General features: G+C 36.2%; 2 protein-coding genes across 3 annotated transcripts in view; one reads left to right on the top strand and one right to left on the bottom strand.

Annotated features, from left to right (window-relative positions):
• The window catches only part of LOC5569507 (tektin-4), a 34,496-nt gene extending 8,235 nt beyond the window's left edge, over nucleotides 1-26,261 (top strand). For both annotated transcript variants that reach the window (XM_021844793.1, XM_001658542.2), the window contains 4 exons: nucleotides 5,967-6,537; nucleotides 24,974-25,268; nucleotides 25,327-25,549; nucleotides 25,726-26,261. In XM_021844793.1, the coding sequence (XP_021700485.1) occupies nucleotides 5,967-6,537; nucleotides 24,974-25,268; nucleotides 25,327-25,549; nucleotides 25,726-26,094 (1,458 nt within the window). In that variant the 3' untranslated portion in view covers nucleotides 26,095-26,261. The remainder of the gene's footprint in view (nucleotides 1-5,966; nucleotides 6,538-24,973; nucleotides 25,269-25,326; nucleotides 25,550-25,725) is intronic.
• LOC110676532 lies at nucleotides 26,118-26,550 on the bottom strand. The gene is made up of 2 exons (XM_021844794.1): nucleotides 26,287-26,550; nucleotides 26,118-26,220 (listed from the first exon to the last, which is right to left on the bottom strand). Exon 1 carries the CDS (start codon nucleotides 26,415-26,417, stop codon nucleotides 26,307-26,309), a length of 111 nt encoding a protein of 36 aa, XP_021700486.1. The 5' UTR covers nucleotides 26,418-26,550; the 3' UTR covers nucleotides 26,118-26,220; nucleotides 26,287-26,306.
• Between the last annotated feature and the right edge of the window lie 495 nt (nucleotides 26,551-27,045).

The raw sequence follows: 27,045 nt of genomic DNA, 5'->3' as shown, positions 1-27,045 counted from the left end.
ATTTTTTTTTACGTTGAGCGTTGAAGCGCTCTAGAGGTTTAGTGACAAAAAACTGAAGATATTATTTTAAGCATTAATTGAAAAATCGCTGGTAGCATTCCTGGAAGTATTCCAGAAGAAATCACTGGAAAATTACTAGAAATTAGAATTGAATGAAGCATTCATCGCGATCTGAGAAAAATAGCATTAAGAACTCGTGGAATAGTCGCGTAATGATCTCTGAAAGTTTTACTGGAGTCTAGAATTTTGAAACAGGATTCACTGCAAGCAGACTTTAGCGACCATTTTGATTACAATAGATACTTTAGAGACCTTAACCAAAAATGGAAACTTGCATTCAAGGTGATTATAGAACGAAGCCACAGCTCAAATTTTCAAGTGCACAACACTTGAGAACCAAACAGCGCTCCGCGTTGAAAATTTATCCCATTGATCACCATCAGCAAGCAAGAAATTTGATTGATTTTCAACGCAAACTGTTGTCAGATTCTCCAGTCTTGTGCACTTGAAAATTCAAAGTTTGGCTTCGTTTTATAATCACCTTAAATAGTGACCAAGACTCTACAAAATCTGCTTTTTTAAAAGAAGTACTGTCGTAATTACCTTTACCAACTTGGCAATTTCTGCTTCCTTGTCTAAACATGTTTTGTGTTGAATTAATAAAAATCGTTAAAAGAACTGAAAAGATTTTGCGTCGCATAAGCGACATATTCTACACTATTACCCCTGTATTACTGCTCCAGAATATTATCCTTGAATGTAGCCGTACACGGAACAAAATTCTGTGGTAAAAATAACTATTTTAGCTGACTACGCCCATTCTTGAAACTACCATGGAAATTCAGACCAATTTACTATGTTTGCGGTACACCTCACCGCATTACTGGTACATTTGACAGAAATAATTTACAACAATCTGATTCCGACTACAGACATGGTAAAATCAAGCGCATTTCTGGTCTGCTGAAAATTGCCGGTGCGAGCGCTTAAGTTAACCCCCTAAAATGGTAGTTTTTACCGCACAATTTTTTTGCGTGTAGGTTTTTTCCATGTTCAATAATTTCCCTGATAACTCCAGATTTTCCATGTTTTTTCAGAATTGTTGGAAAAGTTATTAACAGATTTTCTCGAATAATCCCTAAAGGAATTTTTGTAGAAATTCTTGAGTGTAAAGGCTGGTTTGCTACTGACAAGAAAAGGAATCGCCTATCTCGATGCGTGGAAAATTTCTTCACAGAATTGGTCCAGAAAATCACAATTTTCTGATCGCAGTACGCAGTTGAGAAGAGATGTCATTTTAAAGGAGGCTCTCTGTAGGAAATTTCTTGACCCATTCAGTTAAGGAATTTCATTACTTTTCTTGAGCAAAACAGCATACTTAGCTTAACCGTGAATAAAATAGCTTAGGAATTCTTGTAGGGTTTCATGGAAAAAAAAATCCTTAAACAAATTTCTTGAAACAAGTTTGCGAATTTTCTTGGAAGAATTTCCGTGAGAATCTTCGGAAAATCTGGAAAAACCCCTAGTGTTTGGAAAAAAAATCAAAGTAATCCTCGAGAAAACTGGAAGTAGTGTCGTTGAAGTACTCAAGTATTTCCTGGGGCAAATTCTGGAGGAACTCTTCTAAGGCAGTGAACCGTTTCACCAATTCATTTAACTATTAGTTAAAATTTGACGTTTCGATAGTTATTTTCCCCTCAAATGTTAAAATTGAACATCGCGGTCGACCCATTTGAGCTTTGACAATCGAGTAGTTATTTTAAAACAAAGTTGACAGTTGGTTAGTTATTCTCGAATTCACGGGAGCAGAAAATAACTTTCGAAACTCTCAAGTTTAACCATGCTCCAGAGCTGAGTTATTTTTAACCGAAGGGGAGCTGTCAAATTTTAACTAAAAGTTAAACGAATCGGTGAAATAGTTCACACCCTAAGCATCCTTTGAAAAATATTTGGTAGATTTTTTATAAGGATTGGCAGAGGACTCCCAAATAACCGGAGAGATTTTGCAACATTCACTGCGAACAGAATATGGATTGTACGACATTTCCCAGAATGACGTTCCCCAGAATGACATTCCCCAGAACGCCATTCCCCGGAAATCCTTTTCCCAGAATAGGACATTCCCCAGAAAAAAAATTACAAGAGATTTTTGGGCTGTTATTATCCAGGTAAATGGTAAATAGTAAATAGCTGAGAGAGACTCGCGAAGAGGAAAAATATCAACGTCATATGCAGCCCAGATTCCCCTCTCACGAAACGTCAAATGCAGCCCACCGTTTTTATGGCTGAAAAAGTGAAAAGTATTGTGTTCAAAGTAAACTGTTATTTAAAACCTTCAGTCAGCGGAGCAGTTTTTTCCAAAGTTGCTGATAAATCTAAGCAGAAGATTAATTATTTCTAATGTCTACTACGTTTGCTGGCATGAAATTTCACTTAAACGGCTATTTATGATTCGATGTGATGCAAACTCAATCATTTTCTTCTGAGAGGTATATGTGAGGGTTTGAACGGCTTGCGCATAATTGGTATAAACACAAAGGGGAATAAGAAAAAACTCAGCAATCACAGAAAAAGAAGACCGTCTTCGCGAGTCTCGTCTCAGGTAAATAGTAAACACATTCAACTGAAAAATTCGAGGAAGTTTAGTTTTCATAGGTAAAACATTTTAGTTTTGTTTTTTTTTAACGACAACACTTCCGATTTGTTGCAGTCCTTCATTTATTAATAAGAAAACTTTGGAACCATTTAACAATTAGAAATCTTTAGAACCGCATGGACGATTTTTATATATTTTGACGATTTTCTCCTTACAAATTTCAAGCTGGTTTAGCCCCTCCTTAGAGTTGATAGATTCTGTTCAAATTTGTACAGTAGTTTATTGTAGTCTGACTAATGTGGGCCACTCTAGTGCATACAGACTACGATATTTTGTAGCTATTAAGCTTTGCTGTAAAAAGAAATTATCAAAGACAAGAGAAATTTTCTAGTGTAATTGTGATTCATTAATCTACATAATTATGAAGACAATAAACCTAGGAAGAACAGCATATGTTCAAAAGAAGGGATAATATGCTATGAAAGCAAAAAAAAAATTCCATCAATTTATTTTGTACATTGAAGAATATTACACTAATATAAATCACCCTTTGGAAATACAATTACAAAGAACAGCCATTTTTTAAAGAAGGATGAATAACTATGAAAACAAACAAAAAATCAATAGCTTGGGTCAAGTTTGATCATAAAACATAGGGGTCTAAACCGTTTGGCATAATGCCAATGGGCATAATGCCGTTTGGCATACAGTCGTTGGCATAAAGTCGTTTGGCATAAAAGTTGTTTGGCATAACAGTCGTTTGGCATAATGGTCGTTTGGCATAATTTGAAAAGGAAGATATTACAATGGTACAGTAATATCCGGGACCATAATGTGCGTCAGAAAATATCATGTTCCTTCTTTTTTTTAAATAACATGGCAAATCTCAGGCATTGGACACATTTTTGTTATTTTTTGAATAATAATAGCGCTATAATACCTCGGACATAATGGCCTCGGGAACCATGTATAATGCAATTCCAAAAGAGCTTGATTAGATGTTGGTTTCTTTTAAAAATGAAGATCTACAGTATGTCCTATTAATAATTAACAGCAGAATGTACGATCACGAGCAGTTTATCAACAGCCCCTTTGCTTAATGGAAGAAATTTGATCAAATTCAACGTTTTTCACAATTATGCCCAACGGCTGTTATGCCAAATGACGATTATGCCAAACGACTGTATGCCAAACGGGGTAGACCCAAACATAGTATGACATATGTAAGAGCAGCTTATTTTGAACGGTTGTGCTACTTTTCTCCGAATGACGATTCCCCGAATTTCGTTTCCACGAAAGCCAGTTCCCATAATGCTAGTGCCCGAATACCCTATTTTCCCGAATATCCTAATTCCCCGAAAAGTATTTAGCTCTTATAATTGTCATAACTTTATGACTATTCTTTACTTGATTTGCGGTTCTTTCGAGTTTCACCATCATCGGCATTTTTGGCAAAATGTACTTACATATTTAATCGAGGATTATCTTATAATCTACATTATCTTCTTCTTTTAATTGCTTATCATTCTTTCTAGTTCAGCACCTAGTCCCCAAAGACTATACTTGCACCTGTTTGAACTGCATCACTTTTCAGGGAAACGAGTCTTCGGGGAAATATATTTTGGGGAAATGGGTCATTCGGTAAGCTGGCATTCAGGGAAATGATATTCAGGAAAATGACAGTAGCAAAATCATGTTAAGCAGATGTAAAATTGTTAAACAGTATTTTCCCATTAAGATTTTGGTTGGTGAACCACGTACACAATTATTTTGGAATCTCAAACCCCCATCTTTCGTCTTTTGCCCGTACAAACGTTTTGAAATTTGTATCGGGGATTGTACACAATTTATGTCACGCTAAATTTCGACTTTTTTGACCACCCCCCCCCCCCCCCTTTGTCACGGTTTTTGTATGAGTCCTTCGAAAATTTTGTAAGGCTTGTCACGCTTGGCCAGACCCCCTCCCCCCCCTTGGAGCGTGACGTAATTTGTGCATGACCCCTAGGCCGTGGTCTTTGACCAAGTGGTTTATGGACGGCCCAAGATGGTTTGCCTGAGAAAAGGGAAGCAAAAACTCGCCTTTTAAAATATTTATTTTTTGACTCCATCCCGATTTTATTTGCTTGAGATCCATAATAATAATTTTGATCAAATAATATTTTGGGTGAATTGACGCCTGTGTCCGGAATTAGAATCAATTGTCAAGCAGGTGCATTTTTAACGACAATAAAACTAAATAACCAAATTTATTTTTTCCACTCTTTTATAACGTATAAAAACGGTTCTGGGGAATGGATTTCTGGGGAATGGGATTCTGGGGAACGTCATTCTGGGGAATGTCATTCTGGGGTTTGGCTTTCTGGGAAATGTCCTACAACCGAATATGTTAAAAAGAGACATAAAAACCGGTTTCATTGAAATAGAGACTTTAGAGACCTTTAATTGAAAACACAGACTTTTTAGAGACTGGCATTAAAATAGAACCCAAGTCTCTAAAAAGAGACCTGCTACCAGCCCTGCATAGATTCATTGAAAGCAGTTGAAATTGCATATATTGATAAAAATTATTTGCTTGCTTCTCAGGTTACCCGAAACATTTTCACGCTAACTAGTATGATTTTTTATTGGTTTTGAAAGTCTTCTCTTGAAAAATCATGGAGAATAAGCTCCTGTTACAGGTTCCCTGAGGGCACCCTAATAATTCCAAAAACGGTCAATGAGGCCAATGATCCTTTTCAAATACCTACATTGAAAGGCATCTCATGAAAAATCATAAAGAAACAGCTGTCGCACGACCCATTTATGTGAGAAAATGCAGGTTCCCTAAGGAGACTTCGAGAAGTCTGAGAGCATGTTGGAAGAATCGAAAATTCGATACTATTAACTGCTGTGATCAGTGTTAGGTAGGATTTAATTCATGATGTTGTTTCAGAGACGTTTGATAGGCAAAACATAGTAATCATGGTGTAATACAACCAAATGGCCATAAGTAGAAAATCTGTAATAATTCCGTAACCATTCGGTATTCGATGATTGTCATCTATGCCATCAAAACTGGAATCAGTTGAGTGTTTTAAACAAAATTTCACATTAATTTAAAATTTTGATCGATTCAACAGTCAGTGTATTTTTTTAAATATGTCGCCACTTCAAGTGAATGTTTAAAAAACAAAATTAAAAAAAAATATGTTGAGATACATTTGCCTTTCGAATGAACCATAGAGTTTCAATGAGACGTGTAGTCCCAGAGATACGGAAATCATTTTGTATATTTTTAGGGGTTGACCTCATACTTTAGTCCGGGAGAATAAATACTGTCTTTAGAGTTTCGATTAGATAGAGTAACTATTTTCTGTTTGCTACGAATCAGGAAACATCTTACGAAAATCCGTTCCACGTTCACAAGGATCCTCCACCGCCTTGCGCTGAGGACATAGAACTGAAGACCAGTCCGGTAGGGTTGCCAGCTAGCGATCCACCACCGTATCTTCCCCAGCGCGATGGCAACTCTGATGTTCATCCCTTGGCCCGTCCAATGGGCCCGATCGGTCCGTGGGCTTCCGGTCGAATCGATTGGGGCGCCTTATCCGGGCAAACTGGCACACGTCCTGTTGTGGATCGATACTCCATCACTCGGTACAGTGTGGACGAATGGCGCCAAAGAAATGCCGATACGATCGATGCTTGCGCCAGCACAGTGCTCAAGAGTGAGAAAATTGAACGCGATAGCAAGAATACCATCATCCGGACGTATGCCATCACGGATAAGAACCAAGCGAATTGCACCGAAAGTCTCCATGCCAGGGCCAAGACGATCGACAACATGAAGAGCGATCTGCAGCGGGCCATCAAAGCGATGCAGGACGAGATTAGCACCTTGGAGGAGCAACGGAGACGGCTGAAGCAATCGTTGGCCGTGCTAAGGATGCCGGAAGCGATAGGTAACTTATTCATAGAATAGGGGGAGGGGGTATATGACTCTTTCAGCTTTACAGACATTTAACGTAAGGCTTTAAGTTTTTTTCTGCTTGTATGTTCTTGTCCGTTCAACATGCTTGTGTGTTCCTTGTCCGTTCAACATGCTCAAATCAAACAATGTTTTTTTTTTTAACTTTTATCACACTTAGATCAAATTACCGAAATCGGTGGTCGTTGCATTCCTGTCGCAAATAATTATGTTAGTTCATATATGAATGATGTTGAGCTATCTTTCTCTCACCTCTATCGTTTTTCAATGTCGAGTAAATCCTTAGATTCTTAAAACACATTTTGTATCGAAATAACTGCATGCAAACTTCGTATAATTCTGTGAATTACAGATCTGTTTCGGTAAATTTATTTACCGAATTCTCACACTCTGTTTGAATATGTAACAATTATAAAGACCACGAATTAAATTCACCTATTGTTTCGTTGAAATATGTAATCAAATTTCCAGTAAACGGCAGCCAATAGCAATTCAATTCAAATGACTTTTAATCTACATATTTTATAGTTTGCGAGTTGTTCTCTAATGATTCTCTATTTCGAGGTCAGTAAATCTAGCTCAGATAAATTCATTTGTGAAATTACATAATTTATATTATTATTTCGGTTATGACTTATTGAATACGTGCTTGATTTCAATCCTGGCACACGTAGTGGAAAATTATTTGATAGATGAAATAATAATTATTATAAAGAATTAGAGCCAAAACGATGAATCCGTGAGAAAACTTTACCAGACGTGGCCAGACGGTTGTTTTTAAAAATCTACATGGAGCTTATGACTGCAAATTGCACTCCAATTGATTTAATCTGGGTATAGTCAGCTTAGTAAAAATATGAGTGAAACAACGTTTTAAAGTTTTCGAAATTTTAACAGCTAAGACATATCTTAAGGGGAAGATGAATCAAAGCCAATCCTCAAATTTTCAAAAGCACAAATCTTGAGAACCGAACATCCGCTAGAGCTGAAAACTTGATCGATTGGTGACCATCGAGCAAGTGAATCTATCAAGTTTTCAGCTTAGACGGGTGTTTGGTTCTCCAGATATGTGCTCTTGAAAATTTGAGGTTTGGCTTCGATGTATCTTCACCTTAATACAGTAATGACCCGATTTTGTCTACCCCCGATTTTATCTACCCCAGATTTCAGCACCCTTTTTGACCCGATTTTAGCATCGTTTTTTCCCGTTTTTCTGCCTAAAATTCATATTTATTTTAATTAGACTAATCACATCTATACTGGCAATATTGGGTTCATAAAGTCAATTATGACCTTGACCACGGCTATACAATCATCTAAAGATCGATTTTTTGAAACTTGAAATTCTTAATAATTATTCAAGAAACTTATCAATGTCCCAAGTAACCATGCTGCTCAAGTTGCAATTTATGCATATACCGTAAGGACGCCATTCACCGCTCATGCTCCATTCACCGCTCATTGAATTATTTTGAAAAATCTGAACAAATTTTCGCAATAAAAGTCATCAACATGTATTCCCTGGGCTTGGGATTATATTTTCCAGGGAGCGATGAATTTTGATAATTGATCGCTGTTGTTAGTAGTTTTGATTAGATGTTGGGTAAATTTCAAAGCAATGGCAACCTTTTTATTACAAAATTTAGATTTCATCTTCTGACCTAAAGATTCTGGTTAAACTACTGTACTATGCAGTTGGGCTGCACTACGCTATCACTCATCAAAATTACTTTCACTTCGGGAAAATATAATTTCAAACTGGCGAGAAGATTACAGACTGAGGGTGGGTTAGGAGCACAATCAGACCCTTGAATGTGCAATGTGGGGTAGTAATTGGGAATGCCATTGACGGTTTGTAATCTTCTACGAGGTTTTCGAAAACCAACAGGGCGCGTGCACCGGGTTGCGGATAGGAGCAAAGGGAGATCAATAGCATCTACCTAAAATAATAGAGCAAAAAGCCGTTCCATGATTAGGTAATGTTTAGCGATCTTCTATGGTGTTCTAGTACTATAAAATTCTTCACTCACTGGGAATTCTGGCCTTGATAATATCAATAGTGATAAAAACATAAAATAATACCTAATACTTAATAAGTACAATGTAGCTTCAATGTAGTAATAAATGAAATAAAATTAATTTTCTATACTTGACAAGGTTTTGAAGACAATCAATGAGTGAAAGAACTACCTATTCGAAAAGCCACATCAGCTAAGTCTATACATATACAAATGTTGGTCATAGGGTCATGGCGAGCATTCGGTATGTATGTCTATGACTGATTCTTATCTAATAGGGGCACTAGAAGACCACGCGGACAATTTCGAAACAAATTATTTTTATACATCGGTCTTATGTTCCGAAAGGCTCAGCTACGCTGCAAAGTAATTTTATAAGCTATTCATTACTGCTGTTTAATTGTTTATAATTCTAACAAAACTACATAATTAACTCATTACTAATCACTGTTCCTATATTCTCTTTTTCTCCCCTTCTTATCTGTTGCATGATTATGAGCATCACTGATATAATGCATGAGCATGCACAATAAGAATAATTTCAGGATTGAAAGCAGTACATGGATACCTGGATAGAATAGCTTCGAAAAGGGCGCTCAAAATATAATATTTCTGGTCAGGGAAGTATTTTATCAAGGGTATGTAAAATTTTTCCATTATTAACACACAAACAAATGAACTAATATCAAATATTTTTAAAATATTTTTATATAAATCAGCATCGTCAATCAGTGTAAAAACAGATAAAGTTTGTAAAGTTATTACTATCGATTAATTTGCGCTCTGTATAGTAATGTTCAATCAGTATCAAAATCTCCTAAAGCGTCGCATTGTGCGATCAGCAGCCCTTAGCATCACTCTCATAATGTTATTATTTTGTTGTTTATAAAATGTCTAGAAAGCGATCAGCATATTCTTTCTTACTTGTACAATGGCCGATCTATTTGGAATTTTAATAAGTCAAATCAAACTTCAAAACTCAAATTAAATTGCTTTCAGCACATTTACATTTTGCAGCATTAATCGCATTACTGTGCCAAGTCTTCTCCATTCCCTATACCCTACCCCAACCCTTCTTATCCTTTCCGATGGTGTTCAAGTGGTCCGCATAGACTATTACGGCCATTACCTATCCCTTACCCCGGCTTTGGACTGACTTGCGCTCTCATTGCCCCACCAAACGCTGCAAAATGAAAATGAAAATGAAATAAAAGTCATCAACATGTATTAGTATCCCAGAATGGATTGTATCAGAATGAAATTAATATGATTTAATATTATATACTATTTATAAAAAATAATTTTAGGCTTTTCAAGGCGGTAAGCATGAGTTGAGCAATGAATTTATTATGGCAGATCGAAAAATGCTTCTTAGCTGCCACGCTTTAATATGTTGTTGCACTATTGTACAAAGATAACAACCAGCTAGTAAAAGTAAATTAATTCCTACTAGTTGTGTATATAGAGCCTCATACTTTGGATGAGCGGTGAATGGCGCCCTACACATGTATCATTGGCATACATGTCATTCGATACCATTATACGTTGTTCTCATTTCAACTTCTTTCCTACAAAAACAAATGTTTTATCTTGCGTGTAGCGCAAAAAGTTGCGAAAAATATCGAAATACCGATTTTTGACAGAATTTAATGTGTTGAAATGCTGTTAAATGAGCGGTGAATGGCGTCCTTACGGTAAACGGTGTATATAAAGCTACTATATATGCACAATTGAAGTTGATTTAAAGTGGGAAAGGGCCCCAAAAATGTCGAATTAATGTTATAAGCTATAATTTCAATATGGCTCTAGTGGGGCCCTTTCTCACTTTTAATCATTTTTAATTGTACATAAACAGTAATGCTAGCTTTATATACACCGTTTATATGCATAGATTGCAGCTTGAGCGGCGTGGTTTCTTGGGGTTACCTTGGATTACGGTACATATAAAATGGAAGTAAAACAATAATGTTTATATTAACAAAATCATAAAACAAAGTCCTTAAATTGAAATAAAACTTGAACCCAGTCGAAATTTTTTTCCAGATATTGGCTCTTTCCCGATTTTAGCTCTTTCCCGATTTTGTCAACCATAAATGCAGCATGGGGCTGACAAAATCGGGACATTACTTGAGCTTGAGCTTGATTGACCGCCCGTGGATGCTACTCAAGTATCGCCAGATCAGCTGCACTTACACAAGGAACCAACCGAATGACTGCTTGGGACTAACAGGCATCCTCAGTGTATAAGTGCTGGTGATCTTCTATTTTTAGCGACAATGGTGCCTGCCACGTCAGAATGCTGACCAATTTGGGGAAGAGGGAGGAATTGATGATGCATTATACTGGCACCCACGTAGACCGTATAAACCACTGCATCTAAGCCAGTTCATGCGGGAGTGTATGGATTGGGGGAAAGGCATGGCAGAGAGGTTTGCTTTTGTGGTTAGCAGACTGCCTATGTATCAGGCGTAAGGAAAGGCATGCGCGTGGAAGAATGGAAGCGTTAGGGAAACGGTTTCTTGTCCGTCTCTGGTTCTAGCGTTTGCTATGAACGAATAGTTTGAGTGTGATAGATTTAGAATGGAAGATAGAAGCAAGTGAGAGATATACAACTACAAAGTACGAGGAAAGGGACGGGCCTGGGATTGAACCCATGACCTTCTGCTTATGAAGAAGAAGCGGTAGCCATCAGATCACCAACCCCGTCAGGGGCTGACAAAATCGGGACATTACTGTATAATAAAAACAATCTATTTATTTATTTATTTATTTCGTCAAGGATGAGTAGACTACAAACAATAACAATCATTGCGAATTCCCGGCGTTGCAGTGTTTCCAAGTTGATGAGCATGCAGCGTGCTTCATACGACACTACAGTTTAATTCAATTTCCGAAGGGCTTATAAAAGGAATTGCTTTTGTACTAATTCTATGCGTTCTTCGTGTATGACATGGTTCGGGTTCCATACTAGGTGACAGTATCCCAGAATCGGTCTTACATATGTAATATACGATAGTTCAATAGTACATGGGTCTTGAAAATTGTTACTTAACCTCTTAATGAAGCCAAGCATGCTGTTTGCTTTGTTTATTACGGAATTATAATGTTCTACAAAAATGAGTTTTGAGTCTAGGATTACGCCCAAATCCCTAACAATTTTACACTTCTGTACTACTTGATCTCCTAAAAATACTTCAATTGGAGGTGTCGCATGTTTTCGACTAATTGCTATTGAATTACATTTAGTAGGAAGTAGGAACTCCTGACTTAGTTTTTTTGTGGAATATTTGGAAATGCTTTGAATGAAGTTTTGTAAATATACTAAAAAAAACTTCTGTAAACGTACTAGGTGCCTCTCGAAGGACCTGTGGTAGAATCTCTGAAGGTATCCTTGGAACATCCTAAAAGAGCTTCCAAAGGATTTCTTTGAACAAAAAAAAATTGAAAAAACCCATGATTTAATTTCTGGAAGATCTTCCAGAGAATTTTTTGGATAACTATTTAGAGGAATTCCTAACAGAAGAAGATTTGTGAAGATTTTTTATGAAAATGTTTTGAACATGTTTCTGAAAAAGTTCTTAAAAAGGTACCATGCAGAATTCTCTTTATTATTTGCAGCAAGTCGTGCACCGTGTTAGTTTCTCTATTTTTTGTCGTTATTTAACAATTACTATCAAAACTTTGCAGAAGCAAATCTCGAGTTTTGGTGAACCGATGAAGTGGGTAGTGCACTACATATCCCTTTCGAAACGAACGTTTATTCACCTTTATTATCAAATTTCTATTGCTAAGTAGCGTCTCAGAATTAATTGTTCTTTTTACGAGGCGTGAATGTAACCCATTGACTATGGAGATTTGAAATTGGAGAAAATCACATATATTTTCTCTCCAACTTCAACCCGTCCCTTAAGGCTAAGTAGCCCGTCATTCATGTTGGCAACAATGATGACGTTTCAGCTTGCATTTCAAAGTAATAAAAATCAGTCTTAATACTTAATACTGACTTGAAAATGTATCACTGTACGCGCTAACATGTATAAAGTATGCTGATACTTTTTCAGCTGTGTCAGTGCAAAACCAACTGATTTTCTTTGATTCGAAATCGTGAGATGAATTAGCAACAATCATCAACGACGCGTACAAATTTCAATGACGGCCTACTTCGCCTTAATAACCCCTGGGCTTGGAATTATATTTTCCAGGCAGCGATGATTTTAAATATTTTATCGCTCTATTTTGTAGTGTTGATTAAATATTGCATGAACTTCAATACAATGGCAAAGTTTTTATTACAATCTGTTTTTTGGGTATTCTTATTAAGTAATCCTATTCAAACTACTGCATAATCTTATTACCGTTCATTGAAATCATTTCTATTTTAGGAAAATGTTCTATATTTGACATGGTTTTGAAGAAAATCAATGAGTGCAACAGCTAAGTCCATATATATACAAATGTTTGCCATAGGGTCATGGAAAGCGTTTGGTATGTATGGTAAAAGTTGATTCTTATCTAATGGGGGTAATACAAGACCACACGGACAATTTCGAAACACATTATTTCTATACATCGGTCTTATGAACCGAAAGGCTCAGCAATGCTGTAAAAGCATTCCTTAGAAAGTAAAGTAGGTGCAGTCGGACTCCACGGTCTACAGTGTGCCAGTATAAGTACAACATCATTTCCTTCCCCTTCCCCACATTAGTCTGCATTCTGCCGTGGCAGGCGCCATTGTTGCCTAAAAATAGAAGATCACCAGCACTTATACACTGAGGGTGTCTGTTAGTCACAAGCAGTCATTCGGTTGGTTCCTTGTGTAAGTGCAGCTGATATGGCGATCTGGAGTAGCATCCACGGGCGGCCAATCAAGCTCAAGCTCAAGCTCCCTCAAGAAACCCTCAGTGTCCACTTGGAATCTGCAGATATCCTCATTAATTTGTAAAAATTTCTGACAAGTCCCCTAAGAACCAAGAATTCCCTAAAAATTCTCCAGGGTACAGTTAGGGAACTCACAGACTCATCTCGTAAGGAACATTGTAATTATGTTGAGACCCGTACCGTAATTTCGGGTGAAATTTATCATTTTTCACGGTTCTTCTAGTCTGTTTTCTATAAAGTTAACAATGCCAAACAACTAAATGCAGGAAAACAAGTACGAAGGTGAGCTCCATCGACTTATGTACCGAAATTTTCTAACAAATGTCATTTTAGTGTTAACAAATACCTCTAAAATAAAAAATCAGAGGAACTCATTTCGGGGTGAAATTGATCACTTGTCAATGCCATTATTGTTAGTTTCCAAAACAACTCTATATGATAAATTTGAGCTCCCTGAATCCGAATATGCTTGTAAAATTCTTAACAATGCGATATTTATATAAATAACGAATAGTTATTTAGGTTTAAATCAAATAAATCATGTGAAATCGTTTTTAGGTTTAAATCAAATAAATCATGTGAAAAACCGGCAAAACTGTTATTTGGACTTCTTATTCTCAAACATTATGGATGATTTCTGTGTGAATGAATCTGTTTCTCCACTATGGAAAAATGAAGCATTTCACACAGCTATTGAGTACTCAATTTTTGTTCACAATAATCACAATTCTGACAACTGTCCCTGGGCTTGGGATTATATTTTCCAGGGAGCGATGAGTTTTGATAATTGATCGCTGTTGTTAGTAGCTTTGATTAGATGTTGGGTGAATTTCAAAGCAATGGCAACCTTTTTATTACAAAATTTAGATTTTGTCTTCTGACCTAAAGATTCTGGTTAAACTACTGCATAGTGCGGCTATCACTCATCAAAATTACTTTCACTTCGGGAAAATATAATTTCAATCTGGCGAGAAGATTACAAACTGAGGGTGGGTTAGGAGCACAGTCAGACCCTTGAATGTGCAATGTGGGGTAGTAATTGGGAATGCCATTGACGGTTTGTTATCTTCTACGAGGTTTTCGAAAACCAACAGGGCGCGTGTACCGGGTTGCGGATAGGAGCAAAGGGAGATCAATAGCATCTACTTAAAATAATAGAGCAAAAAGCCGTTCCATGATTAGGTAATGTTTAGCGATCTTCTATGGTGTTCTAGTACTATAAAATTTTTCACTCACTGGGAATTCTGGCCTTGATAATATCAATAGTGATAAAAACATAAAATAATACCTAATACATAATAAGAACAATGTAGCTTCAATGTAGTAATAAATGAAATAAAATCAATTTTCTATACTTGACAAGGTTTTGAAGACAATCAATGAGTGAAAGAACTACCTATTAGAAAAGCCACATCAGCTAAGGCTATACATATACAAATGTTGGTCATAGGGTCATGACGAGCATTCGGTATGTATGTCTATGACTGATTCTTATCTAATAGGGGCACTAGAAGACCACGCGGACAATTTCGAAACAAATTATTTTTATACATCGGTCTTATGATCCGAAAGGCTCAGCTATGCTGTAATGTCATTTTTTAAGCTATTCATTAGTGCTGTTTAATTGTTTATTATTCTAACAAAACTACATAATTACTCATTACTAATCACTGTTCCTATATTCTCTCTTTCTCACCTTCTTATCTGTTGCATGATTATGATCATTACTAATATAATGCATGAGCATGCACAATAAGAATAATTTCAGAACTGTAAGCAGTCCATGGATAACTGGATAGAATAGCTTCGAAAAGGATGCTCAAAACAGAATAATTCTGGTCAGGGAAGTATGAACCACATGAGTAAGTAACACATTTCATTTCAATAATATCAAATATTTTTATATAAATCAGCACCGCCAATCAGTGAACTGAATTATAATTTTATATCTGTACATAATAAAAACAGATAAAGTTTGTATTGAATTGCGTTCTTTATAGTAATGTTCAATCATTATCAAAAGCTCCTAAAGCGTCGCATCGTGCCATCAGCAGTTCTTAGCATCACTCTCATATTGTTATTACTTTGTTGTTTATTAAATTTCTATAAAGCGATCAGCTCATTCTTTCTTACTTGTACAATTGTTTGAAATTTTAATAAATCAAACCAAACTTCAAAATTCAAATTAAATTGCTCTCAGCACATTTACATTTTGCAGCATTAATCGCATTACTGTGTCAAGTCTTCTCCAATTTCCTATACCCTACCCCAACCCTTCCTATCATTTCCGATGGTGTTCAAGTGGTCCGCATAGACTATTACGGCCATTACCTATCCCTGCCCCCGGCTTTGGACTGACTTGCGCTCTCATTGCCCCACCAAACGCTGCAAAATGAAAATGAAAAATGAAAATGAATAATCACAATTCTGACAACTGTGACTTTGAGAATTTCTTTGATTATAAAAACGCTAATTTTGACGGAATTAAACAAAAATTAAATAGAATAGATTGGCAATCCCTTTTGAAAAACCAGGGAGATTTAGAAATCGCAGTGACGGATTTTTATTCAATTTTGTCGGAAATTATTCAAATGGAAGTTCCTCCCTGGGCTTGGGATTATATTTTCCAGGGAGCGATGAATTTTGATAATTGATCGCTGTTGTTAGTAGTTTTGATTAGATGTTGGGTAAATTTCAAAGCAATGGCAACCTTTTTATTACAAAATTTAGATTTTATCTTCTGACCTAAAGATTCTGGTTAAACTACTGTACTATGCAGTTGGGCTGCACTACGCTATCACTCATCAAAATTACTTTCACTTCGGGAAAATATAATTTCAAACTGGCGAGAAGATTACAGACTGAGGGTGGGTTAGGAGCACAATCAGACCCTTGAATGTGCAATGTGGGGTAGTAATTGGGAATGCCATTGACGGTTTGTAATCTTCTACGAGGTTTTCGAAAACCAACAGGGCGCGTGCACCGGGTTGCGGATAGGAGCAAAGGGAGATCAATAGCATCTACCTAAAATAATAGAGCAAAAAAGCCGTTCCATGATTAGGTAATGTTAAGCGATCTTCTATGGTGTTCTAGTACTATAAAATTCTTCACTCACTGGGAATTCTGGCCTTGATAATATCAGTAGTGATAAAAACATAAAATAATACCTAATACTTAATAAGTACAATGTAGCTTTAATGTAGTAATAAATGAAATAAAATCAATTTTCTATACTTGACAAGGTTTTGAAGACAATCAATGAGTGAAAGAACTACCTATTAGAAAAGCCACATCAGCTAAGTCTATACATATACAAATGTTGGTCATAGGGTCATGGCGAGCATTCGATATGTATGTCTATGACTGATTCTGATCTAATAGGGGCACTAGAAGACCACGCGGACAATTTCGAAACAAATTATTTTTATACATCGGTCTTACGTTCCGAAAGGCTCAGCTATGCTGCAAAGTAATTTTATAAGTTATTCATTACTGCTGTTTAATTGTTTATAATTCTAACAAAACTACATAATTAACTCATTACTAATCACTGTTCCTATATTCTCTTTTTCTCTCCTTCTTATCTGTTGCATGATTATGAGCATCACTAATATAATGCATGAGCATGCACAATAAGAATAATTTCAGGATTGAAAGCAGTACATGGATACCTGGATAGAATAGCTTCGAAAAGGGCGCTCAAAATATAATATTTCTGGTCAGGGAAGTATTTCATCAAGGGTATGTAAAATTTTTCCATTATTAACCCTCTCTTTCCCATGGTAGCTCCAGAGCTCCACTAGTTTTCGACGAACTGGAGACAACCCGAATTAGATGAATACTTAGTAATAGTTACTAGATCATGTTTATATACTCATCAGATTAATCCTAAAGTAAACTAACTGTTTCAATATTAAAACTATTGATAAACAATCAATTTACTATTGAAAAATAACTAAAAACTTTTTTACCGAATTCGAAAAATTAAGACCATTTGCAACATTGTTTGTTCAAGTACTTTTGATAAAAACACTTTTTTCGTAAAGAAATAGTCGATCAAAGTCGTGGGAAAGAGAGGGTTAACACCTAGATCACACAAACAAATGAACTAATATCAAATATTTTTTAAATATTTTTTATATAAATCAGCATCGTCAATCAGTGTAAAAACAGATAAAGTTTGTAAAGTTATCACCATCGATTAAATTGCGCTCTGTATAGTAATGTTCATTCAGTATCAAAATCTCCTATAGCGTCGCATTGTGCCATCAGCAGCCCTTAGCATCACTCTCATATTGTTATTATTTTGTTGTTTATAAAATTTCTAGAAAGCGATCAGCATATTCTTTCTTACTTGTACAATGGCCGATCTATTTGGAATTTTAATAAGTCAAATCAAACTTCAAAACTCAAATTAAATTGCTTTCAGCACATTTACATTTTGCAGCATTAATCGCATTACTGTGTCAAGTCTTCTCCATTCCCTATACCCTACCCCAACCCTTCTTATCCTTTCCGATGGTGTTCAAGTGGTCCGCATAGACTATTACGGCCATTACCTATCCCTTACCCCGGCTTTGGACTGACTTGCGCTCTCATTGCCCCACCAAACGCTGCAAAATGAAAATGAAAATGAAAATGAAAACACTAAGCGGGATTCACACGGCAAACTGCAAGGGAACAGCGGACGCTGAAAACAGAACTGCAAAAAATAACGTTAGTTTATATATAAACATTTATACGCTACGATAAACTCACCTCCATCATAATTAGGTATCTGTCTAGAATATCTGAGAGAAACTAGCACAATTTCGATTTTAGGAATTTCACAAAAGATTTCACTGCAACGCCCAGAAGAAAAACGTACATGACTGATTGACACTGCTATTTGTTCAAATCACTGAAGTCGGTAATCTAACAGACATTTTACCGAAAGATCAGTTTAATATTTTACAGTTTTCGGTGATTCTAAAAATTCACAGATTTTTCGGTAATTTCTTTGACAGATCATCTAGAAATCACCGTAGTTCGGTAGTTTTGTTTTTATTGAGCTGTCAAAAGCTGATGAATTACCGAATAATCGGTGTTCTTGTGATTTGCTGATTTGTCCGGTAATTTTCTCCGGCTATCCGGCGCATAGTCTGAATGAGTGTGTACAGTGCTGAACGATGCAATTGCAGCTTTTTCGATTTTCCATACAAAACGGTCATCTTTATAGTTAGATCTGAGTTATTTAAAGACCGTTTTGAATCAGTTTTCTCAGTTTTTCATACAACTTGAATTTGAACAACCCTCCCCTTGGTTATGCGACCTTGCCGCGATGGGAGGGCATAATCCATTAGCCCATATGATGGAAACCAAAGGCGTAACCTGTAGTGGTGGTATCACATTTTGGCATTTTTTGCTTAAAGCCGCGTCATAATTCATATGGCATAGACGCAATAATATCTCGGATGTGATCCAACGGACATTCTGAGTCATTGATAGAATTGATGCCCATTTCAAATAATTAATCTATTCGAAGTGGACATTAATACTATTGGTGACGTTCAGTTTGCCTTTTGCTAACCAGAATGATCCGTAGCCACTCTTACTATTAGCTAGCTAGATACATCGTTATCATATACGACGTAGGGAATACTTAGGAACTCTTAGGAAAATGACTAGTAGATTCACTGAGTAGAAATGAGTGGCGACAATCTTATTTTAATATGGTTTTTACATTGCCATAATAAGAAATACCTCTTTTGTAACAGCGGTATAAATAATCTAATTCCAGCTTCATTTTCGCAAAATTTACAAGTAGAAAGTAGGCGTTGTGAAGCATTGCATTTGCCACCGAAAAGTGAAAAAGGAGACTGTAATAGAAGCCTAAGGTAACTTTACTCTTCAATATTCACTATAAAAATGACTATGGAAAGAAAGACGCTGAGATCGATCATTAGGGTACACTTGCTAGTTTCGAAAAATTGTTGAACAGACAAGGAAAGCGACTTTTTTCTTCAAGGATATATGAACGTAATGACCAATAAATATTTTTAACAACAAAAAATGAAATTAACTAGAACTACTACTTAACAGCCTAATTTTGTTAAGACTTGACGACACTTGACATTTAAGACTCTAATCTTACGTAAAAGACAATAGTAATCAGAATAGCACTTGAATGACAAATTATTCAAAACCATTTCGACTAGACAGTATTAGTAATGCACTACTATTTCAAACAAATTCTACACTACTATTTCAAACAAATTGTAATGGAGCTGCTGATTTTCATAATGCTTCCTTTTCTCAGAAGCAAGGGAATATGGGTACTTTTCAAAAACTACCACGTCACAATACTAATAAAAAAACAGTGTTCATGTGGGCGCCATTGCCTAGTCCGTCTGAGTATTGGTCCTGGTAGAGGGGAAACTTGGCAAAAGCCAGACCGAGGGTTCAGCCTTGACAAGTTAAGCTGTCAGGCAGCTCCAACTGAATACCATACAAAAAAAAAAAAAAAAAAAAAAAAAAAAAAAAAAAAAAAAAAAAAAAAAAAAAAAAAAAAAAAAAAAAAAAAATTATTCAAATGGAAGTTCCTTTATTGCGAAGACGTCGTAGAAATGGGTCGAAAAATCCTGTTTGGATTAATAAGCAAATAACTAATTTAAAAAATCGTAAGCAAAAGGCTCATAAAATTAACAGGCAACAAAAATCTCGAGAAAGTTTAGAAAATTATTTGTATATTGTCAACCAACTTAATCAAGCAATATCCGCTGCGCTTGAAGAGTACAACACAAAAATAGAAAATGATTTTAAATCTTGCCCTAGGAATTTCTTCAATTATGCTAAATCGAAGATGAAGTCTAACAATTTTCCATCTAAAATGACATTGGATGATAGAGCAGCTGATAATCCAGATGGTATGTGCAATCTTTTTGCTACTTTTTTCCAAAAGACTTTTACTAACTTTTCTTATAAAGATCGTGACTTTGAATATTTTCTAGTTTTCCTGATTTTACAAGCGATATCGGTGTAAGTCAAATACTTTTACAGGACATTTTAACAGGACTGAAGAATTTAGATTCCACCAAAGGATCAGGGCCAGATGGAATCCCACCTATTTTACTGAAAAACTTAGCTAATGAATTTACAGCACCATTATTTTGGCTATTCAACAAGTCACTTGAAATGAGCAGATTTCCAAAAGAATGGAAAAGATCGTATCTCATACCCATTTACAAGTCTGGTAGAAAATCTGATGTTCGAAATTATCGTGGAATTGCTATTATTTCATCCATTCCAAAACTATTTGAATCAATTATAAATAAAAATGTGTTCAGCCAAATAAAACATAGAATAACGAATACACAACACGGTTTCTATAAAAGTCGTTCTACTACAACAAACCTTTTGGAATTTGTAAATTACACTTTGAATGCAATGGATAGAGGTAACCACGTCGAAGCACTTTACACCGATTTTAGTAAGGCATTTGACAGACTAGACATTTCTATGTTGATTTTCAAGCTCAATAAAATGGGAATTGCGATGAGACTCCTCAACTGGATTGAAACTTATTTAACAGATCGCCAACAAATAGTTAGATTTGAGGGAAAAATGTCTAAACCTGTTCACGTTACATCAGGAGTTCCCCAAGGTTCGCATTTAGGTCCATTGTTATTTATATTATTTGTTAACGATATTTCATATGTGCTTAAACATCTTAAAATTCTGATTTATGCCGACGATATGAAACTTTATATGGAAATCAATAGCAACAAAGATAGCGACATTTATCTGAATGAAATAAGTATATTTGATAAATGGTGTAGCAAAAGCTTACTTCAATTAAACGTCAAAAAATGTAATTTAATCACATATAGCAGAAAACGGAATACACCACAGATTACTGTCTCTTTAGGAAATCAAATTGTTCAAAAGTGCGATAAGATAAGAGATTCAGGTGTCATATTAGATTCTAAACTTACCTTTACTGATCATTATAATACGATTATCCATAAAGCAACCAATATGTTGTGCTTCATTAAGCGTTTTAGCTACAATTTTCGGGATCCATATACGATTAAAACCTTGTACATTGCTTATGTAAGATCAGTTCTAGAATATTGTAGTATTGTGTGGTCTCCGCATATAAAAATACATGGTGATAGAATCGAATCAGTACAGAAGCAATTTCTTTTATATGCCTTACGCAAATTAGGCTGGACAACGTTTCCACTGCCATCATACGAGGCTCGATGCATGCTTATCGATATTCAAACCTTAAATGAGCGTCGCGAAATAGCCATGATTTCATTTATCAATGATATTGTATCGCAGCGTATTGATTCCACCAATCTTTTATCATGTTTGAATTTCTACACGCCCGCTAGACAGTTAAGAAATCGGAATTTGTTTGCATCAAATAATCATCGAACTAACTATGCAAAATTCGGCCCAATGAATCGAATGATGTCTCTTTATAATCAGCATTGCACAGAAATTGATCTGACCATGTCGCGAACAAAGCTAAGACAATATTTTAATTCCTTAAGATATAATATAACATAGAATTAAGCAAGTGTGTAGTCTACTATTGATTGACGAAATAAAAAATAAATAAATTTAAATTTCAAGAATTACGCGGAAAACGCCTAAATGTATGCAATTTCCTAAGGAATTCAATGATATCTAAAATTCAATTATTTCAACCATATGAGCAAATTGGTACGAGTTTTGGTAATAAAATCTGGTTTGGGGATATATCTCAAGCATCCTCACAAACTTTCAGGTTTATACCATGTTCAAATCCTTGCTTATAAATAGAAGTTCAAAGGTGTTTGTCAATACTGCACCGTGCATAATTTTGAAATTTTACGTTATTTTCATAGTAATAAACATTCTTTGAAGCAAAAAACTTCACAACACACAATTTGACTATAGTTACGACAAACAACGTTCATTTACTGCAACTTACATTGATATTTGTGCTCCATTACGAATAAATAAAATCGTGTGATAAGATGATCAATTACACCCGATTTTACGGTATCCTTGTTAATCAAGGAATCTTGTACAGAATGCTGGATCGCCTCTTAACAAATCTAACGCCCTACAGAGCTTATAGAAAAGAGGGAACGTAACTTTAAATAGTTGACGCAGAAAGATCATTATATTGCTGTTTGCATTTGAAATGCAAATGTTGAGTACCTAAACGTCCTCCAAATGCGGTAAACAAAATAATCAAAAGACACCTAGCAACGATTACTTAAATCATCACCGCCCTAGCAAGAAAAATCTATCTTAGACATCGCATTTCTTGTGAAAAATCTTACCGCGTTTGGTGTTCCCGTATTTGATATTTGCATATCAAACGCACACAGCAATACCACAGACAAAAAGTTAAAACACTCTCAGTCGTATTTATCACACGCTTCAAAAATATTATTGAGAATGAATTGTAGTTTGGACTGTATTCACATTTGTCATGGTCCTGGTGGAATTCTTTAAAAATAATATACAATTTTACTACACGAACTCTTTTTATGGATTATATGTTGATACTTTTCGAATTCTCCAGAATAACGCAATTTATTTAATGAAATTTCTTAAAAGTTATTATACACGACATTTTGCCGTACATATTTGTATCTATTACTGCGGTGCGTTTTTACATGCACAATGTATGTAAATTCATAATAATAAAGACAGTGAGCCAAAAAGATGTGACAAGATTTATGATTGTTACTATGTGTGAGTCATAGTTTTTTTTTTGTTGCTCTTATGTCGGTGCTTGTGCTTTGTTCAAACAAGCTGTTCCAAATCTGAAGAAAAGTGTTTTTATTGTACCATCTACTGGCAGACTCAAGTGGGCTGGTCACTCAATGCCTAAGAAAAGAGATTGGTCTCTAGTTGAGATACTGGTGGAGATTATTGGCCTCATGAAACGTTGCCAATGCATGATTAATGACCATCCTGAAGTAAATAAGCGCGTACGCGAGTCCTTACACACTTAAACGGTTTCGCCGAGAACCCAACAGCTGATATCTCGGTAATAATTTGACGATTCTCGGTAAAACTTTTACCGAGATCTCGGTAAACGTTTACCGAATCTCGGTAACGTTCGCCGAGATTTCGGCAAAAAATTCGGATTGCCGAAATCTCGGTAAAATAAGTACCGAGATTCGGCGTTAAAATTTACCGAGCTCTCAGCTGTTGGGTTCTCGGCGAAAAAAATTACTGAGGTCGGTGAAATAATTTAAGTGTGTAGTAGTTGGTGAGATTTGAGGAAATATTGATGAAAATGGAGCTCTGGAATGTAACCGGTGCGGAGTTGGCATGCTATTCAAATGACTAAGGCAACAGACACGATAATATTTACAAAAATTTACAAATTTTAATGGTATTGAAAAATGTTGCCAAAAACGGATCCATTTTGTTGCCAAAACGGGGGGTGCCAAAAATGGAGCATGCCAAAAACGGAATCCCACTGTATTTGTGTTTATTTTTTTATTTCAAGTTTATCAGCAAAGCTATCTTCTTATCACCTTTAGACCTATAGAAACACATATTTTGAGCCCAGTAGATTCGTACAATTTTGCCGGAGAATAGTTGTAAACATTTTTTAATGAAAAATAAACCTTTTTTTCACATGTATATATCGTTGGGGCAAACAAAATATTTTTCTTACATGACAATAATTTTATTTCAGCTTTAAGACATTTCTTTTCTTTTATAATCTTCTAAAAGTACTTCTGAATTGAGTGAGAGAAATTCAGCAATATATAAAAGGAAAAAAATCGAAATCATCTTCAAAACTTTGCTCATAATTGAATTTTCTGGCGTCATTCGTCAGCTTCCTCGGAAGAAAATCTGATTGGCAATCTCTTCCAATCAGATTTTCTTCCGTAGTAACGGATGCTTACTTACTGAAAATCCGTGTACAAGTAATTTGTGCATCGTTGGAAATATGACGCATCTGGAACAGTCGATTCCTAGAATATGCTTTCTGATTATGATACTATGACTTTCCAGTCTAGATTATATGATAAAAACTATGTGCATTATAGTATAGTACAGTTGAGAGCTTCATTTGGCAGTTTTCATTTTGTATTCATACATTGTAATTGTGTGGCAGGTGACATGATACTCTTTAGACAACTTTGCTGAGAAACTTAAAATAAAACACAAATACCTAATTTTGATGGGTCATCCGACATCAAAAAAACGAAAAATGCTCTAAAATGGTCAATTAAAGAGCGAGAAAAAAAACGACCAAAAAAATGTTTTCAAAATAGTAAAAACTTTGTAGAACATCAATTTTACGTACAATCACAATAGAAGGTGTGAGTTCTACCTTTCCTCCTAAAATCCCAATCCGTCCCACTGTGCAATGATACAGGTGTAGGGCGCCAAACATCGCAAACAAATAGTATATAATACAAAATCATATGAATTTCATTTTTATACAATCCATTTTGGTATACATTGTAGAATGTAGATCAACTACTACTTATCTTTATTTTCTAGCATCCGAATGTCTCGAGCGTAGAACGGGCCGTCCCGACACGGAGCTCATACGCGACCGACCGGAGGAGGAACTCATCCGAGAGGTTTCCCTGATTGCCGAGATCCGATCAATTCTGTTGAAAACCCTTGCGGAAATAGAAGCCCAACAGGTACAGAACCGTGCGGCCCGCCAGAGAATGGAATTCGATTGGAGCGATAAGAAACTGGCCCACGAGAACGATGCGATCAATTGCAATTTGACCAACAAGTCCACGATAACGCTGTTTCGTCCGGGCGCCACCAGATGTCCTAATGAGTAAGTTACTCTATGCAAGAAAATGTTAACAACTAACATGGCCTTCGGAATGTTTTAGACAATCGACGGAAATCTACTGGGAGAAGTTCAGCCGGGAAACGCTGGCGATGTGTCTGGATTGCAGGAAGCAATCGGAACAACTGCGCGGCACATTGGATGCCATCTTGACGAATGCAGCACGTGACCTTCGTTGCCAGGCGGACAGCGTTGAGCGAGCTTTGGCGGATCGTATCAACTGTATGGAGGAAGTTCGACAGAAGCTGGAAATTGATCTTCGATCAGTGAGTTTCTGCATTTCATACTACAGGGCTGATAGTGGAGAATAGTTTCTGTTGTTATGGTTGTTACATCAACCTCGTCGCTTTGTTTGTTCTTGTGCTTGGCATCTTTGTTTAAGACTAGGATCATTGCACCAATTCTATTCCGCCTTATGCGCCACCTTTTGCTTTCATTTCAGACTCTGCAGCACCTCGCTGACACGGAGATCCAGATCGAAAAGCTGAAGGTTGCCATCCGCAACATGGACCACGCAATGAAGGTGGTTCAGACGCGACTGGACAACCGGAACCAGCGGCCACGGGTGGAAAACTGTCGAGACCAGTCGCAGGCGCTGCTCATAGCCGAAGTTAAATCCATAGAGGAAGGTCTTTCCGCCATGAATGCCCAACTCAAGCAGGAGGAAGAGGTCAAAAACGATCTCATCATGCGTAGGGGAGAGCTGGAGAAGGAAATCATGATGAAACGGCGAACCATTGCCATCGATCGGGATCGATGCCAGCTTTTAAGGACGCATTTCCCATCAGCTACCGCGCTTAGTGGTTATTGAAATACTCTGCAAAAATAGGGATATTTAAACATTCAATAATAATTTATTTATCACATTGTTCTATCTCTCAAAATGGAATGGCACAAGTTGTTTGCTTGATCCTTGCACTGCACTGAGCACAAATTACTAAAATTGGAATAAAATTTGATGTGGATTTTAACTGACTAGATACGTTATAAAGTCTTTACTTACCTTTCCGGATGTTGAGTCGTTCAGTTATTTACGAAAAGTTCCCATCCCATCCACTGAATCAGTTTAAAGGCCAAATACACAGGAATCAGCGTAAGCGAGATGTACACATAATAACTGAAATCTTCTGCCATTTACAAACGTTATTTTAGTTAAATAATAACTAGTATTTTAATCTTAATTTTTTTACAATATTGAAGAGTTTTGCACGCTTCTCCAATGTTTTTTTTTTTTTGCTAAATGAAAACATCAACAACTTATAGGGTGTGTAGGGGTCTGTAGGGCAATGAAGCAACACTTTGCCACAGTACTCACAACACATCAGGGTAGTTCACTGTGAACAACACGCTAAAAAGTGTCCACGGAGAAATATTTTAGGGTTATTTCAAGCGTGTGCTCTGCGTGTGCTACACGGGAAAAAATTCTGTGGTAAAAATTACTATTTTAGCTGACTACGCCCATTCTTGAAACTACCATGGAATTCCAGACCAATTTACTATGTTTACGGTACATCTCACCACATTACTGGTACATATGACAGAAATAATTTACAACAATCTGATTTCGACTACAGACATGGTAAAATCAAGCGCATTTCTGGTCTGCTTAAAATTGCCGGTGCGAGTGCTTTAGTTAACCCCCTAAAATAGTAGTTTTTACCGCACAATTTTTTTGCGTGTAGAATCCCGACCAACCATTCTTGATAATTCTTTATAGATCTTTAACCAACGATGGCGATCGCTAACGGTTCAAAACGAATCT

This window comes from Aedes aegypti, chromosome 2, assembly GCF_002204515.2.
Source record: "Aedes aegypti strain LVP_AGWG chromosome 2, AaegL5.0 Primary Assembly, whole genome shotgun sequence".
NCBI lineage: Eukaryota > Metazoa > Arthropoda > Insecta > Diptera > Culicidae > Aedes > Aedes aegypti.
This window is presented reverse-complemented; position numbering and strand designations above follow the sequence as displayed.